The sequence below is a fragment of the Thermobia domestica genome, chromosome 1 (assembly GCF_964235325.1).
Source record: "Thermobia domestica chromosome 1, izTheDome1.hap1.1, whole genome shotgun sequence".
NCBI lineage: Eukaryota > Metazoa > Arthropoda > Insecta > Zygentoma > Lepismatidae > Thermobia > Thermobia domestica.
The window spans coordinates 70,147,113-70,165,873 of record NC_137454.1 but is presented as its reverse complement, the minus strand read 5'-3'; the positions used below and the strand labels follow the sequence as shown (position 1 = coordinate 70,165,873).

The window sequence follows — 18,761 nt, the reverse complement described above, 5'->3', positions numbered from 1 at the left end:
ATTGCTTATGTTGGAGTATAAAATTTTCATACCGTCCCTCTGGTGGCCAAAGTAGTGCATTAATATTACGTCACAAGCTGTGCGAACTCCTTCACCTCAGTTAGCGAAAATCAGGCAAGCTTGAGTAAGAAGTTGTTATACATTTGGGGACAATGATAAATGTTTGTAGGCCGGGGACATTACCTGCCTGCTTTAAGGCTACTAGTCAAGTTGTAGGTTCTTCACTAAGACCTTTGTGTCCTCCAGTAGCAACATCGGCAAAAGTAGTAGTGGAACCTGTCCATGAAAAATTAACCAACTATACGATGAGCCACTCATTACCTCGAAGAGGTATGTGGGTGACTTCGGGACCTGGAGGTTTGTATTATGATATTGCACGAATAATTTAAATTAAAATACTATACTTGAGATGATAATCATGATTGTTTTGTCGTATTTTGATTTTTAAGGAGAATTTTGGCGTAGTGACAATACTATATACACAATAAAGGAACATGAACAGTTCATATTAATTGCTCGAAGTTTTGTATTACGAGAGAGTTTATAATTATTTTGGCTGTGTTATTATATTAATAGCGGTACTGAATAGGAACAGTCCGTCATAGATATTGTAATTTTACGATTAAAATGGAAACGGATTGTGTAGGATACTAAATTTCACTGGTTAGATAAATTTTGCACAGTATACAAAACCAGTATTTCATGATTACAAGTGTGAAATCATTACAAGAGCTATTGTAAGGTTAGAATGAATGAGTGTAACGTACGGTACTAATTTCCACTAGCTGAGTAGGGTTACTGTACCAATAATGGACCAATTAGTGCAGTTGACCACTAATGAGACATTTTTGAGCATGTCTCATCACATTCTTATACGAATCTTTTTTACCTAATGATTCAGGAGGTTCTCCACAATGCTTGAAAACTAAAAAAATTAGTTGCATATTTACTAAACACATGTAAGAGGTCATTATATAGTAAAAAGTAAATTATCACCAGTAGTTGACCAATGGTTTCCATTTATTGACCATATGAGTACCAGTAATTGACCAACATCAAATAATTACTTAATAGTACGAAAAAATATTTATTTTTTTGCTTATAAACTTAAATATTTGTTAAACCCGATTCGTAATTAAACACAACTGATTTAAACCTTAATATTATCTAACCTATTGAGGTGCAGCTATGTTAGTTTGAGTATAGGAGGCTATTTATTAACCATGTACGGATAACCATGCACTTTAAGAGTCCAAGGTTACTGTAAGTTAAAAAACGGACTTCGTTGCATAAATAAATCTTCTTAAAGTGAATCAGAGTTCTTTGCACTGATTAAAAATATGGCATTTAGGCAATATTGTATTTAAATGGTACGAACAAACGTGCATGAGACACGACCTAACAATGGATTTGTCTCACGGTAGTTTTCAGGCTAAACGCGACAACAGAAATGATAAATGTTGATGGAATAAATTATTTGGGTGGTATGAGAAAGCGGGAGGAAACTGGGTTATCTCGTTGAAAACAAACGCACGCGGTAGCTACATGTCTACCGCGAGACATACTTGGTCTGTTTTGGAATCGAACAAAAGTACTTTCGCACCAAAAATCAAGGCTCTATCGACTGAACTAAAGCCACTTCTGTGTTAGTGTAACCGTCACTTTTAGCCTCGAATCGTAACCGTGCGACATTAAACCAATAACTAATCTTACCACGGACACTAATCTTACGACTCCAAAAGAGCATATGCACCTTCATCCTGCAGATCTCTTAACATTAGGCAACCACCTATACATGGATGGTTCGAAGATTTCAGATTACAAAGTTGGCTTGTACATTTTTGTAATGCTCAAACTTTTAATAGTCTAAGTTTGGCTGGTTGTCTAATCTTAAGGGATACACAAAATAAGGGTGGATATGCTTTTTTGAAGTTTGTGTACATTACAGTGTACGTTCCTTAAAACGATTAGCACCAAATATTTGGCTCACCTCTCACGTTCTCTTCCTTGTTTCCACCGAAACTTGCCATTAATCTCGCTTGCATGTTTAATAAAGTCATTATAATACATAAACCAGAATACTTCTTAAACGTTAAGTTAGGTTGGTTGCCACCGGAACGGTTTGCCTTTCTTTTTCATTTTTATAAGGGGGCGCGGTGGCTCAGTGGTAGAGCGTTCACCTCTGGTGCTTGGGGTCCCGGGTTCGATCCCAGCCTCCGCCAAGTGAACTTTGTGGTGGACAAACATCGTGCCGATTTACGTGTAGAGAGTGCTTCTTTCAGCGTATTTTATACAATACTTAGGGATAATATCACGTCCATTATTTATCTTTATTGGTACATGTGTTTTATACAAAATAAGATCTTTAGCAAAGCTACTATTTTCCTCAAACACTAGTTTTATTCCAAAAGCATTTCCGGGATGTGAAAATAAGCTGTTGCGCAACTGAACACGTAACCGCACCTGCTACTTTGCGTATAATTTCTGAAAACAATTGAGATATATATCTAGAGCACTTCAAAAGTGATCAACTGCGATGTTGATAGCTTTAACTCGGAAGGGAGACATTTTACCACTCATTAGAGCTTATTTCTTTTGTTTAATATAAAATAAAATCACCTACTGAAGTGTAGTGGGGTTATTATTCCGCAACCTGTATATAGGGTAGGTTTTAAAAATGCAGCCAAGAAAACTCAAGTTTATGTAGAGTATTATGTTTTGTAATTTTGTTGTATTTTAAAGGATAATTTCCAAATGTTGATCACTCTCTCTTAAGAAGAGATCAGTTAATTGGTTGGGGTTTAATGGGGACATTAACAGAGGCTCTTAGTTTCCGTCACGGAATATATTTTAGTTGAATTGTTTCATTTTGCAGAAAATGTTGTATTCTTCATGTTAAGATCATCGATATTTGTCGAGTGTATGGAAGAGACACAACGAGATATTAGCAGTAGGATAAATTAACACAAGGAAGTTGGGAAAGGATAAAAGAGGCTATCTCAGAAGAAATTTCAGGATTAATTATCAAGCGACCAACCAGGCGGTACATTCTTCACCACTCTTCCTCTAATATTGAAAGAAATTTTTGAGACAAATTACATTAGGACAAACTTTCCAAAATTAAATACCAATAAAGAAAATATGAGTGGAGATTGGGAAGGCCTGAAAACTAATTCATCACTAAAAACAGAGCAAATATTAACTTTAAAAGGTTTATTCATAGTATATGTTTTGATAATTATAAGTCATTCTTAGTAATATATAGCCATTAACTTTTATATATATATATATATATATATATAAGTGGTGTAGGTATTTATGCAAAAAAATAATAGCGTGATTTGACTACATTGAGCGCACTCGATTCAGATATAGAGTGATTAGAACTACGGTTGAAATATAGAAGAATCCATTTACTGTTAATCCTGGAATATATAAAAAGAATATTGGTAGAGTAGAGCACTAACGTTGTATATTCAAATTGCTGTATGCAGTGATAGGTCCGTTTTACTGACTGACAAATGGCCACAAATATTGATTATATTTTGGAGATAATTCTTGGGAGTAAAAAGTCACTGTTGATACAAAATATGTAGATTTTACTGTGAAAAAGGATTTGGGCCTGTTTGTCGCTGAGGAGGCGTGCCCAAGGGTACTGCTCGAAATATTGGATCCCGGTGGGGACACTCGGCCGAAAAAGTGTAAAAGATTTTTCATGCCAACCATCCTGAGAGATTTTCCTCATTCATCAAGCAAATGCAGGGATGGTACTTAACATACAGGTCCCAGGCCGCTTTCTTCCCTTTCCTCGGATAGTGTGATCGCCAAGAGACGTTATCCCTCATACGTGACGGGTTAACATGGCCATAGACGCCGAAAGCCCAGAAATCTAATTCCTAAATTCTAAATTGAAATATTGGAAGAAATATTGTCTGAGGAATACTAATAGATGAATATTGGCATATGTATGCTGCTTAAATTGAAGGGCTTGGTGCAAGAAGGGCCAATTCCACCTCCATGAAAAATGAGTTTTGTAGCTGAAGTGAAAGCTAGTGTCATCTAGTGTTAATCATTGAACCAGATTTATTGTGGGATATACAGTAGTGTTCTGTATCTACTTCTACAAACCAAAGTACCCACGTTACTTAGATTTTTTCTACATCAAAACTACTTAACCGCATTTCTTTCCAAATCAAAATTGTGGAATAGGCCCTTCTTCTACTGACCCCTTCAATTTCTATGTACGCGGTGGCTCTGTGGTATAGAGCGTTCACCTCGTGCTTGGGGTCCCGGGTTGAATCCCAGCTCCCGCCAAGTGAACTTTGTGGTGGACAAACACCGTGTGCGTGTGTTTTCTCGGGGTTTTCCCGTTTCCTCCCACTTTCTTCATTCCACCATTTCATTCATTACTAATCATCACCGTCTCCTTTAGCCTAACCGGCATATCCGTGGGACGTAAAACTCAGATTTCATTTCATTTCAATTTCTATGTACATGTTTATTTTAATTTTCAGTTGTGAATGTGCTATTTGAAAGTAATTCGTATTTTTTACTTGTTTGTTTCAGTATCTACACAAACTCGCTTCGCTCATACTGACATTCAAGTTCCCGACTTCTCCGATTACAGAAGAAAAGGTGTTCAAAATAGTAATGTGAGATCCAGAGATAGTGAGGATGAACGCAAAGCTTTTACATATCTCCTTGCAGGTGGTGAGTTATTGTACACTTGTTATAAATTGCAGCACTAGCGTATATTGGTTTAATAATTTGGTCTACCAATGAACGTTTATAATCATTAATAATAATAAAAGAAAGTATCCGTAGTAATGAACAAACAGTAGTTAAGGATACTAATGTAGAACTTTTGTTTTCAAATCATTAGTGATTGCGTAGATTAAGGTTTAGCGTCCCTTTCTGCACCAAGGCTGTATGAGACATGGATCATCATGGAATTCGAACCATATGTGCTCCCACCAGGAATTGGAACTCGAGCCTTCTGTGTCAAAGGCGCATACCCTAACCATATAGCAATGAAGAAACTCATACTAAAACAATTCTGAATTAAAGAAGTACCACGAAAGACTCTAGAGTTCTCAAGGTGATGGGACAGTAATGGTCTGTTTCACTCATGGATTGAATGTTCAATACAACTTCCTTGATTATCATACTCTTCACTGACATCATGATCCTGAAATCAGACTGCATTTATTTATTAATTCAATAAAACTTCTCAGTTTTTAAATAACAGCATTATGTTGGATATTTTTTAAAGCTTGTAGCTTACGTAGTTGCAAATAAACTGCCATTCACAAAATTTACGAAATTCCTGCTACTGCTGCTACCGTAAAGATAAGCCTACGGCTTATCATATTTTCATGTTACAGTGCGAAGGGAGTTAAAGTTAGAAACCTTCATTTCGACCCACGTGTTATTTCGCTGCTGAATAACACTACCAACGAAATAATTTCAACTGCTGATAATTGTTACAGTCAATTTGTTTATCATTTGATGATAGTGTAAAAATGCCATGAATAATCTTACTTTTTTTTTTTTTTTTTTTTTTTTTTTTTTTTTTTTTAACATTAATACCCGGGAAAGATGGAATGATCATGTAATCTGGCTCTCCTGGAGGATATATTGTATGGTGGAGAATAGCCTATACTATAAGGATTGATCATATATTATGGTCTGCGCACCCACAAACTGCGTCGGATTCTCGGATCTATATTAATAACAGGTCCTGTTGATCATCATCTCCGTGTTACATAAGGAGCGGCAGCGGTAAGAGTGATGACTGTTTTTAATACTTACGAAACTCGTAAAATTGCACAAGAATAACGTGCAATATTAGTTTTCTTCATTTTCGTGCTGTAACATCGCTTGAAATGCATCTTCACTTGAGTGAGACATGTGATGATGGTGTCATGGACGTGTCTAATGTGCGTTCGTGGGTGCAACAGTTCAGAGAAGGCAGAACGTTGTGTGACACCAACCTAAGACAATATCGGCCTCGAACAAGCTGGTCTGACGACAGTATACACAGATCCCACGGAAATGCCAACTTTAGAGGCGATGTGTTCCAAACATTTGACGATCTTCCAAAACAAATTTCTCCACTCGTTCGATCATGTCATCAGACCGGCTTGTGGAAGACAGAGATTGTTGTGGTTTGCTGTTACACGACGTTCTGCTTTCTTTGAACTGTCCCATCCACGAACGCACAATAGACATATCCATGACACCATCGTCACATGTCTCACTCAACTGACGATGAATTTCAAATGGTGTCACAGCACGTAAATAGAGAAAACAAGTATCGTAATTATCAGAGATAGTAATCACTTTCAGTACTGCCGCTATAGTTCTGTGTGCCATATGGTGTTGCCATTTCTGTTATGCATTCACGAGTGCTCTCGTATTTTAAAACAAACAGCATGTTTCTATCTGTTTGTTACCAGCCCTGAGGGGGAGGGGGATGAAGGTTTTATGACTTGAATGCACCTCGTAGAGTGTCAAATGTCACAGAAATATTGTGTTATTTGGTCAGTCTTCCACTTGTATGATTTTTGTTGTAGCTGGATCGGTTGGTGCTGCATATGGAGCCAAATCGCTTGTTATCCACTTTGTCAGTAGTATGAGCGCTGCTGCCGATGTATTGGCTTTGGCAAAGATCGAAATCAAACTTGGAGATATTCCGGAAGGAAAGAATGTTACCTTCAAGTGGCGTGGAAAGCCTCTTTTTGTGAAACACAGGTTAGTCACTATCCTCAATATTCAATGTTCCTTGTGTCTGTTGTAAGGAAATTGCGCTAGACTTTTTTCTTAGATTAATACCGTGAAAACTTAACTTTCCATGTGTTTGTACAAAATTGAACTTGAAATTACACGTTGTTACATGATGCCTTCTAAAGAAAAGAGACAGTGAAAATAAAACGTGTACGTATTTATTTTTTTATTTTTTATTTTTATTTTATTTTTTTTTTTAGAAAAAAATAAGGATTATGGTTTTTTCCTGCCCAAATTGTAAACAAGTTTGGAATTCACAAAAGGTATAAAAGATTTTATTTGCATTTGTATTTTTCAGTCTTGTCAGTAGTTCTTCTATTTGCTATTTTAGGATTTATTAACGTAATCAGATTATATATTTGTTATTCAATTCGCTGTTCTTGGCACTTGAAATTATTGTGTGAGAAGAATTGGTATTAAGAAATTTAATATCCCTGGTATAATAATAATAATAATAATAATAATAATAATAATAATAATAATAATAATAATAATAATAATAATAATAATGAAGCACTCACACTTAGAAATAATATACCGTGTTTACTGGCGTAATAGTCGCATCTTAAGTTTGAAGTAAAAATATTCTTCAAAAATTTCCACGCATAAAAGTCGTAGTGTACGGGATTTTGTGTTTGTGAACGAGACTTCATTCGAAATTGTTTATTTTGCGCGGATCCGAGCAAAAGAACTTTTCGTGTTTACAGGTACGTAATATCATGACTCATCTGTCAATAGAGATCAGTTAACCTATTTCCACCCTCCATTTTATGTTGACACGATACTGTATGTATAAAAATCGAATTTATTTTGATCATAGTGACAATTGAACGGCAGCTTTCGTCGCGTAGTAGTCGCAGTTGGATTTTCGCATTAAAAAATTGATGCAAAAATTGCGACTATTACGCAGTAAACGTGGTATGTGTTCTTGAAACTAATATAACAAGATTTTCAACGACAGAGAAGAACCAGGAAAATCAACTTACTCATAAAAAGTTCTGGAAAAATCAGGAAATGTTAAGTATGGATATTTATGTCTCCGAATGCATTGTTTTAAATCTCTATTTTGCTACAGCAATAGCTCCCCGGCTGCTTGATAGAGGATATTTTATAAAACAAGGTAGTTCGTTTTGCAAAATTTCTGTACCTACATACACACTACACTATATACATGTAGTCAGCGACAAAAGTTCTCTCCGTTTGGTAAAATTAGTTTCGTAAATAACTTCAGAATGGAAGGACAATTTGAGTATATTTTTCAGTAAATTAAATGGAATGTAATTTTCTGTACATTCTAGCCATACCACCATTATTCTTAAAATGAATTTACCAATCAGAAAGAACTTTTGTCGCTGATTGTACATGCAAAGTAGATGAGGAACCCCCTTGATAGAAAAAAAAAAATATTTAATTTTTTACATTGTACATAGACCCGGCAAAAGTCGGGAAATTCAAGTGAGAACCATGTATAAGTGATTTTTATTACAAAATAAGTTCTAGTACTAAGTTTTTATGTAATTTTGTTTTTGTACAGATCAGCGCAAGAAATTGAGAGGGAAAGAGGCGTCGACGTTGCTAGTTTACGTGATCCACAGCATGATAACGACAGAGTACAGAGACCAGAGTGGTTGGTGTTGATTGGTGTATGCACGCATCTTGGTTGCGTTCCCATTCCTGATGCAGGTGTGTTGCGTCAGTTCCTATTATTTGCATGATTATGCTCACTGATTTTCTTAACAGAATGTCCGGGATAAGTGGGAATAAAGCATCGTCTCTGTTTCCACAAAACTTTTATTGGTAGGGATTTTATGAAAGAATTTTAAGTCACTAAAGTACTCATGGTGTGATCGTGATTTTTAAGAACATAACCAACACAGGCACGTGTTTTTAGGGTGTGGTAGCCTCAAAGTCTGGTAATTGAAAATCAGTTTGAGTCTTATATAGGCAGGACCTCGTGATAAACAATTTTCAGATTTTCTTAGTAATATTAAGATGATGATGTAGAATACTAAAAACAGCAAATTGTACTACCTTATTACGTAATCCAATATATTCTAAAGTATACATTCAACCCCTTTTTTGATAAATACTAAATCTAATGACGTTCTCAGAAAAAGTGAATGCATACTCAATGAAATATTGGATAACGGAATAAGAAAATGTAATTTGCTGCTTTTTAGCAGAATTCCTTATGAATTCTCAGATTCGATTATAGAATACGTTACATTAAAGCGTACCTCTACAGTTCATTGTTGTCAGGATATAATCGTGGCAAAAAATCCAATGAATGCGAAGAGTACATCACCGAATTTATCTACACAGACATGGATTAGTTTACTGTATTTCGTAGAAATATGGCGCTGTGAGAAATTTCTCGAGGCAGAAAATTGTCAATCTAGCATCGAGAGGCGATGGACAGAGTAGTTAAATTCGAGGTAATGTACTATAATCTAGAGAGTGACAAATAATTGCATTGGGAATCTATACGCTGACCACGCATAACCTGATTGAAGTGGCGTGAATATGGCCCTTCTTGGGCTTTCGGACCAGGAAGTTTAATTTTGGTTTAGTACAAATGAATTAAATATTAAATCTGTATTTTATAACGTAATTGCCTGTATGATGCTCTTCTTGCAAGAGCATCGCAGTGTAGCCAATATATTAGAAATGATTTCTTTTTTAATGATTTGTAAAGTTGTAGTTCTTTTTTTACAGGAGATTTTTTTGGCTATTATTGCCCTTGTCATGGATCCCATTTTGATGGATCGGGAAGAGTACGAAAGGGCCCTGCGCCTACTAATTTGGCAATTCCTCCTTACATTTTTCCAGATGATGATACAGTTCTCGTTGGTTAAAACGTAATAACATTATAATGTCAGATGTAGTATGCTGATTTTTGGAGTAGTTAGATTTTTGTACTGGAAAGTTGAATGGAAAATACCATTGAGTAGGGTTACTAGCAGAGAAAAAAGTAGGATCCAAAAAGGAAATTAGAGAAATATATTTCTATCCATCTGGATATCTGGAATATTTCAGTTATAATGTGCGAATTCGAAGATAGTTATTTTTTCTGTTATTGCAACGGGCAATTAAGTTTCCTTCTAGTTCTTAAATATGACAGTTGACTAAATAATCAAATTTTGGATGATTTGATTTTCATCAAAAGGATATCTCAAGAATCTTAACACATACGGATATGTGTTAACACAAAAGGATATCTCAAGAATCTGAATATGTCTGTTAAATGTTCGAATCACGGCTGCTAAAGGGACAGAGAATTCAGTATTTTTTGCACCTGGAGGAGTGCTTTACTTGAACTTCCTGTTGATTCTGCGTAAGACAAGAGGTAGCAATCATGTCAAATGCACACTTACAAAGATGTTACTTAAAACAACAGTATTTGTAATTTGGAGTAATTGTTGTACAGAGTAAGATAGATGGAAGATTTGTAGTAGTGCCTCGTAATAGTTGCTAGTGTTAGTAGAAGATACAATATGTTTGTATGTACCAAGTATATATGAACTGTAGTTTGACAAATTACTGCTTATGATGCATTTATGTTACATAATTTATCTTAAATGTCTATTAAGAGAGTACAGAAAGCGTTTGAAAATGTAGGAGGACGCATTTTGTACCTTTCTAAACTAAGGCTTCAGCAGCAAAGGGGAAAAAGCTACTAAAGTAGGGTGACCAGATTGTGCCAAGCGAAAAGTAGGACACAGATATTATAGTAGTATATGGTAGCTTATTGCGTCGGCAATACACATATTCTTATTTCATCTATCGTTAACCTTAAGTTAATTGTTTATTTCTTTAAAATACTCAACAAAAGTATTGAAGGAATCCGACACAACTCCAAATACTTTCATGAATGGCAAATACAAGATTGATGAAACAATTTGATATAGTAACATGAAGGAGTCACTTAATGAAAAAGAAAATTTAATACGTACAAGCATATTTTGATAAAACATAAAAATGTGGTTCGTCTTAACGGTAATGTATCAATTGCCTTGCAAACTTTAACAAATTCTTTCCATTAACATGTGACATCTGCTTACCAACTAAACATCAGTACAGTGCTTGGTGACATACTTTTCGTTTGAATGTAAAACGCGAGTAACTTGCTGTTTCGCAAAATCATGTCAAGGAATTCATTACAGGTAAAATTATTGTAACAATAGGATATCATTAGCTGTTTAAGAGTTTAAGTTTTTAACAGAGATTTCTCATAAGTCACGATTTATTCATTATAGAAAATACCCTCTCAGTTGGAGCATTTGTGGCAGGGAAACACATACTGAACTCCACATTGCCATATACTTGGGAATATTGAATAGAATTTTCTTCAAAATGCTTGAATAATTCACTCCAGCTTAAATCTACCCTCATTTGAGCAATGTTCTATTCTTTAATTTCTTTCAGAAGTAGCGTACTTCTTTACATTTGCGATTTAATCAAACAAATGGGAATCCTTTGCCTCTTTCCTGACTATTAATGTACTTCAAGCTGATGTGGACATTATCCCATTCAATTACTGAGTTAAGTCTCGTACTTGCCTTATTGATATCTCAACAAGATATTCTCAGTAAAAACAGTATAGGTATTCCAAAACTATGGTTCGTTTACTGTTCTCCTTTTCTAAAATAATCTTTTGAGGAATATTGAAAAACACAAAGGTTCATCATTCAGAAAAGGAGTCCCTGTTGTTCAAAATGTTGTGAATAAAGAATGAAACGTTAAAATATTACAAATAAGTTAACTCAGGACATTTAAAAAAAGGACATTTCTCATTTTACTAAGCGTCTTCGCAACAAGCAGGACAGCTCCTTAAGAAGAGTACTATACTGCGAAAATCAGTACGTCTGGTCACCTTAAACTAGAGCAGGAGAAATATCGCAAAATCACCCGCGTGGTAGGTGCTGTGCTTCTTAAAGAGAATTGATAAAGCGTAATACCTTAATAACACGTAAGAATATAGAGGAGTATGGTTCAGTGAAAATAAATAATATACTACTATTCTCCACTTTCTCAGTTTCCAATACATTTCTACTTTAACTTTGCCATTTTTTAATTTAATTTTTTTTTTTTTTTTTTAATTCTGCATCGCTTTTCATTTTATGATTATTTATTCATTGTTTTTGTTAATTTGTGCATCAATTTCTGTATTTTTGTTTAAGAATTATTCTCTATTTGAATTTCGCGTAAGATGTAGTTGACTCTTGGGATTCTATTCCCGGAGGGAGCTTGTGATTTATATCATACGTTAAGCTGTAGGTCCACGTCTCATACAACCTCGCTGCTGAAAGGGATGCTCAACTCTAAAATCAGATCTATTGTAGTTAACTCTTGCTCATTTAAAACTCGACATCATTTACTAAATATTTATAGAATATGCTGTAATTGTTGTAAAGATAGTTGATACCTCATACAAATGGCAGTGGAAGCCTGTTTGAGGAAACTGAAGGTTCATCGGGAAGTATTCGGGTTGATTTCACTGGATATGTTTGTGAAGAAAATAGCATGGATATCCAGTTCAGGATGAGACTTGAAAGAACCAGTTATGGGTAGACGCCTTGTCTTGTTGCAGCCATACCGGATTTCTCTCTTTTGCGTACAAAGAAGGAATGTTGTGGCGATAAAATTGTCAGTGTGTTAGTCTGATAATGATGGAAATTCACCTTGGCACTTTTGGCAACACGGGGTATGTTTTAAGTACCTATTGCAATAGAAATCAACAGTGATCATAAAACTCCCCTATATTTACGGTACATTCCCCACATCTTAGGAGGTACTTTACATTCCCTACTTCTTAATACCACGTTTTCTGTCAAAAGTTGCACGCGGTCTTTTTTTTTTTTTTTTTTTTCTTTCTTTCGTCCAGTGTGATAATGTATTTCCACCTGTCTCCCAATAGATGGTACTGTTCGAGCCGTTTACAACTGGTACGATATTATACAACCTTAGTTAAGTTCCGGTGTGAAATGTCTTGAGAGATGTTCTAGGACGGTTTACAACATCTCAGTGTATCTGGGTTCTTCGTTGTGATGAGAACCTGCACTTTCTGAATAGCAGCTGAGATACTGAGGTAATGTTCGCAGCAGGATGAAGTTTGACTTGCTTCTGACCTACAGAAATCAGCCCACATCTCGGCTTTCGTGCCTCTTTTAACTCACGTGATGTAATTCTTTAACACGGTGGTGAATCACGTTCCCCGCACATTTACGATACTGTAGCTGTATTTGGGATAGGAAAGAGCCGTTATGTAGTATTTCCATTAGGAGTCAATCTTCGATGGCATATTTCAACACGAACGTTCATCATACCTGCCACGAGATCCAATTTATCTATAGGGTAACTAATATCATTCACTTCGCACGAAGTGGCGCTACTAGTGAGTCTTGTTCTGTCCAGCGGCACTAGCTTGTGATGCACGATGCCTTTTAAATCCCACAAAACACACAACATAACCTTAATGGGCGTCAGTAATCTTTGCCACAGACTGTGGAGCGTCTTCTCGCTTCGACCACGATCTTTTTCGCATATTGTTGTTGTAGGTTATCCAGTTACTATCATCTGTGATCATCCGTTTCAAAAATAGCTCGAGTTCGTTACGTTTCGGTAGAGATTTGGAGATAGAAATTCGATCGAGTAAATGCTTTTGAGTCAGATGTGTGAGAAATTCGATCGAGTAAATGTTTTTGAGTCAGATGTGTGGCACCTAAATGTCGAGCTTCTTTCTGTATCCAACTTTTCTAAATGGTTTAACGCTGTTTGGTGATGGATGTTTGTTGATTGTCATGACTAATTACTCAGCTTTTGTCAGAATTTCATCTACTTCGGCTGTGATTGGCCACCGACTGCAAGGAGCATCTTGAACATCGAAATTTCCAGAACAAAAGCAACTGAACTTTCTTTTATCTGTTGCTTTTGATCATGCATCTTGCTCGTAAACAACACAAATTTCATGGGATTGTGCCTTTATTGAAATAAAACTGTAAAATGTAGAGGTTTTGCGGAAAGGTCATTCATCTTCAGGCACAATACCTTATGATCTGATCATAAGAATTCCACCATTTTTTTGACAACATCTATTAGCTTCAGCTATCAAATAACATAAGCCTGACCCGCTGCCACTAATTTATGACACTAACGCCATCTCGTACACAAAAGGCTTAGTACTTTTGAGACTATCTGATATATGTGTGGGATAAATTCCTTGTCTCCTTACTTGTTATGAAGTGTTGCAAACTAAAGATACTATAGTATCACAAACATTGAAAAACAATCAAATTTTGAAAGGTTCTACAACAGTAATGAAAGTGATACGGACGGGGTACTGCACACATCCAATGTACTGTAGTGTCGAATACTCCGGTCATCATATGGCTTATTTCGAATAAGTAGGAAAATAGAAGACATTGAAAATTTGATATATATTTTAAGTACTTTGTTTCGAAAACGTGTTTGGATAAGTATCATCCAGTTACGTAGATGGGTTTTCAATAGACATAAAGATCATGAAGCAGTTTATGGCAATTTGATATTTTGCTGATATATAAAAAAAAAAATCAGTCACTTGTATCTTTATTCCTATTCATTCGAAATGGGTGATATGACCATAGTATTAGCATTAAGGTACTTTGGATGTAAATTGCCGTGTCTGCCTTACTTGCGTTATTACTGCTATAGAAGAGACCAAAATTTGGATGTTTACGATACTGTTGCGTCCTTAGTTTGCAACACTAAAAATGTTAGTGTAAATTTGGCTGGAAACACTGTTAATTTGGTGATATCATATGGTATATCAAACATTGTTTCCCTGCTGATATTTGCATGGAACTAAATTTCAGCAATTTTTGTCCTTAGTTTAAAAATTAGAAGGGCATATGAAGATAAAGGTCCACCATATACATGTTCAATTAAATATGTATGTACTGCTCCCCTTTCTTCTATTCGGACAAGGTTAAAATGTATGTTTTCGTCAGGGTAGATGGAAGTGAAGTGTGTATTCAAAGCACAGAATACTGCATTAATTGTTTGAAATGATTTTACAGCAAGTAATTCTCTTCAGGTAGAAAAATCAGTTGCTGTCAACTACCGTAAACACAAAGAATTGACAGCAGGTTTCCTATAGTTGATCGAAATAATTGGTTGCAAATTATAAATATTACAACCTAATATTTGAAGGTACGGCTTATGAAATTAGCGATTTTTATGTGAGAAGTACTTGTATAGAAGCTTTTTAAGTATGAAAATGTGTGAATTCGTGCGTATTGTCTATACTGTGTATATGTGTGTGCAATAAATTTGTATAGCGTTCAATTATTTTACAGGGGACTTCGGAGGTTATTATTGTCCATGTCATGGTTCTCATTATGATGCTTCAGGAAGAATTAGAAAGGGTCCTGCACCTCTTAATTTGGAAGTCCCGCCGTATGAATTTCCAGAAGAAGGAAGTCTTGTTGTAGGTTAAAGTATTATGAGGTTATGTGATTGTGCAGAACTGACATTTACTAGATTCAACGTATTTATAGAAAGATTATTTGAATTTTTCATTAAAAATGTTTCCTGCAACAACTGAAGACATGTAATTACTGTACAATAGTTTTGTTCGATGTAAAAATATTACTTGAAAAAAAATAATTAAAAAAAATGTTGTTTTAAACTTTTGAAGTATTCTAATAATTCCTAGTAATTTTGCCCGGCAGATTGATGGAAGCATACCAAAATAGTTATATGTACGATTAGAAACAATATTATGTATAGGTTGGAGGTATAAGAAATGATAGCTCCAATCTATACTTAATATTGTTTCTGACTGTACATGGGTTGGCTAAAACGTTGAACATGCTCTGTCAGAGGGCTGTCTCAGTACTACAATAGTTCCGTAAATGTTAAAGAAATGCGAGTCGATGAAGCGTGGCGAGTGGTAACGACTGTGTTATTCAGTTAAAACCAGTAGTGCTGTGAAGTATTGGAGAAAACAGGATGGCTTCGTGAATAAATAGAGTTCCGGCTTCGTGGCGACCGTTTCGCCAAAATGAAGGAACCACTTCGCAGAAAGCAGTACGGCAAAAGAAAAATCATCGTCCTTGCCGTATGGCGGTTCGGACGGTTCCTGAAGGACATCGACAAAGATTGAGGCGCTGACGGTGTACGACGCATTGCACACGTGTGGTAGAAGGCGATCGAGATGGGAGGCGATTATATTGAAGGAACGCAACCGGTATTATTCTGTGCATAAAGCCTGATACCAATGTTGGCTTTACTTTTTATTTAGCCCTTGTAACTGCCAAATTAGTGGATTATATTCAAAAGTTGTAATCGTTGTTATAATTAAATTCCAACACTTACTTTGATGATAAACTGAGGTAATGAGTTGATAACGTAATTTGCAAAGTACTTTAACATGTACAAGTATTATAGGTAAGATATAATGAATAATCACAACCCGATATGAACATAACTTGGAAAACTCTGGGTGTGAGGGGAAGAAAATAGCCATAAAGAAGCACATGATGATATAACCTGAATATACAGGATGAGCATAGTCTTGCCTTGATTACAAAAATTTATTACAGAAGAACCGTTTGACATAATAATGTAAATACTGGTCAGTTAAATAGGTTAGTATTACTAGTTTTTTTTAAGACCACTTACGTTAGACTACTTCAAGGTGTGCCCCCTTGGTAGCAGAAACGCTTGTCGAACACAATCAACAGTTGCCTCACTCACACTAGGCCTGCCACTTCTCGAAAGATCTTCAACGCTGCCTGTTGCTTTAAATCTTTCATACCATCGCTTTATTGACTTCACATCCGGAGGGCTGCGGCCATACGAAGTCACAAACTTACGCTGAACACTGATGGGCGATTTGCTTTCGTGATACTACACCATGCATTGCGCTTTCTCCTGCTTCGATGCCATTTCGCCAACTAACCCGTGCGCGCCAAGTAACGTACTGCGTCACTTGAGTAGCACTAGTGTCATCTATTGGTCTTTAAAAAAAAAAAAAAAAAAAAAAAAAAATTGTAATACTGACCTATGTAACGGACCAGAATTTACATTATTCTGTCCAACGGTTATTCCGTAATAAATTTTTATAATTAGGGCAGGACTTTATGCTCACGGTGTATTACATTGATATGCAAGGTTTTGTTTTCAAGTGGAGAGGTGTATCGGAATCGGTTTTTTCTGCAGATTACGAAAATGACCTTCAAAATTGTGTATCACGTTAGGTTTTTTCACAAATCACGAAAATGTCAAAATTTGAAAAAAAAAATAAAAAATAACCTGTAGACGCCTGCCAGGGAATTCATATCTTGACGTTGTCATCCCTGGTGCCTCCTAGTCGCTGCAGAGACATGAACAGCACCTTGTAAAGCTAATAGAACAAGTAATGCAACAAGCTATGTTTGGTGCATCTGAGTTCCCATTCGTAGAAGAAGAAAAAATTCGAAATATTTGTATTAAAAAAAAAAAATAGTTTTTTGTGAATTTCCGGCCACGCTGGCAACGCTTTTTTACGTTGGTAAAAAAAATTAATGAGAGTTCCTTCCATAGTCACATCATGTAGAAAACTGAAAGCCGTAGCTACAATAGGAAGCGAGGAAAAAAAAATCGAAGTGAAACCACCGTAATTTTGTGGTTCGTAAACTTCACGTTGTTACCCCTGGCGCCTCCTAATTGTCACAGACATATGATCGAAACCTTGTTGGAAAGGTAATAGAGCAGGAAATCTAACGAGGTGTTTGGTGCCCCTGAGCTCCCATTTGTAGAAGAAGAAATAATTGAAAAAAAAAAAAAAAAAAAAAACGGTCCGCTGACTACACTGTTAGTAATCCCACGCTGATCAAAATATTAGTACAAGTGCCTTACATAGTAATACCAACCATATAGAAAATGAAAGCCGTAGCTACAAAAGGAAGAAACAAAACGAAGTGCAATCACATGTATAAAATTTATAATTTGGTTTGTATGCATTCACATTGGCAACCCTGGCGTCTCCCCCACTTCTAATTGTCACAGAGATATGAATGCCATCTTGGTTGGAAAGCTCATGAAACGGGGAATGCAACGAGGTATGCTTCGCACCCCTAGTCTAATAGTCATAGAAGCACGGTAAGAAGAAAGAGAAAAAAGAAGATAAACGTAAATGCATAGTTTAAAACATACATACTTAACATTCGTCACCGGGCTTCCCTTGAAACTTCCTCTTTTTGGATTTTCGTTGTTCTTCCGTACTCTCTCTTTTTAACATCCAATAATAGTCGGCATCATATGGACAGTCCAGCTTCCTTGGTATCTCTTTTCCATCACTTTAATGTCCTGATGGAAACGCTTGCCATGTTCTTCCGTAAAATCACCAAGATCGTCAGGAAAGTAATTGAGATGACCATGAAGAAAGTGAACTTTGACGCTCATGTTGCAGCCAAGCAATTTAAAAGATTCCAATATCTCGTCGATTAAAACGCTGTAATTTGCAGCCTTCTTGTTCCCCAAAAAGTTTTGTACCACATTTCTGAACGCAGCTCCTGCTTGTAATTCTATCTCACTCATACTTTCCTCATATGTTTTGTCCGCCATCAATTTTCGGATTTGTGGGCCTGTGAAAATTCCAGCTTTGATTTTTTCTGACGTGATAGATGGAAATTTACTGGCAAGGTACAGAAGGCTTTTACTATGCTTAAAGCTGTCACGAATTGTTTTATTAAACCTAGTTTTATATGTAACGGTGGCAACAGTATTTTAGAGGGATCAACCAATGGAAGTGAAACAATGTTGTTTCTGCCAGGTATGAAAGTACTTCTGAATTGCCACTGCTTTCGAACCCAATGTTTAGTTCTTCCTCTGGAGTCCCACTCACACAAAAAGCAAGGATATTTTGTGTAGCCTGCTTGTTGGCCTAGCAACATTCCAATCAGTTTGAAATCCCCCCACACACACACCACTCATAACATTTGTAATGTACC

The 18,761-nt window shown here is 36.0% G+C and overlaps 1 protein-coding gene across 1 annotated transcript; it reads left to right on the top strand.

Annotated features, from left to right (window-relative positions):
• The first annotated feature begins 69 nt into the window (after window positions 1-69).
• On the top strand, window positions 70-15,454 carry RFeSP (Rieske iron-sulfur protein). Its single transcript, XM_081758532.1, has 5 exons — window positions 70-357; window positions 4,567-4,710; window positions 6,576-6,753; window positions 8,321-8,469; window positions 15,123-15,454. Exons 1-5 carry the CDS (start codon window positions 153-155, stop codon window positions 15,260-15,262), a joined length of 816 nt encoding a protein of 271 aa, XP_081614658.1. The 5' UTR covers window positions 70-152; the 3' UTR covers window positions 15,263-15,454.
• The last annotated feature ends 3,307 nt before the right edge of the window (window positions 15,455-18,761 follow it).

Excerpts from the sequence above, each read along its gene's own strand:
- RFeSP (XM_081758532.1), top strand. The coding sequence starts at position 153 with ATGATAAATGTTTGTAGGCCGGGGACATTACCTGCCTGCTTTAAGGCT. Across the intron at positions 358-4,566 it reads GGTGACTTCGGGACCTGGAG|TATCTACACAAACTCGCTTC; the intron begins GTTTGTATTATG and ends TGTTTGTTTCAG. Across the intron at positions 4,711-6,575 it reads TACATATCTCCTTGCAGGTG|CTGGATCGGTTGGTGCTGCA; the intron begins GTGAGTTATTGT and ends TTTTTGTTGTAG.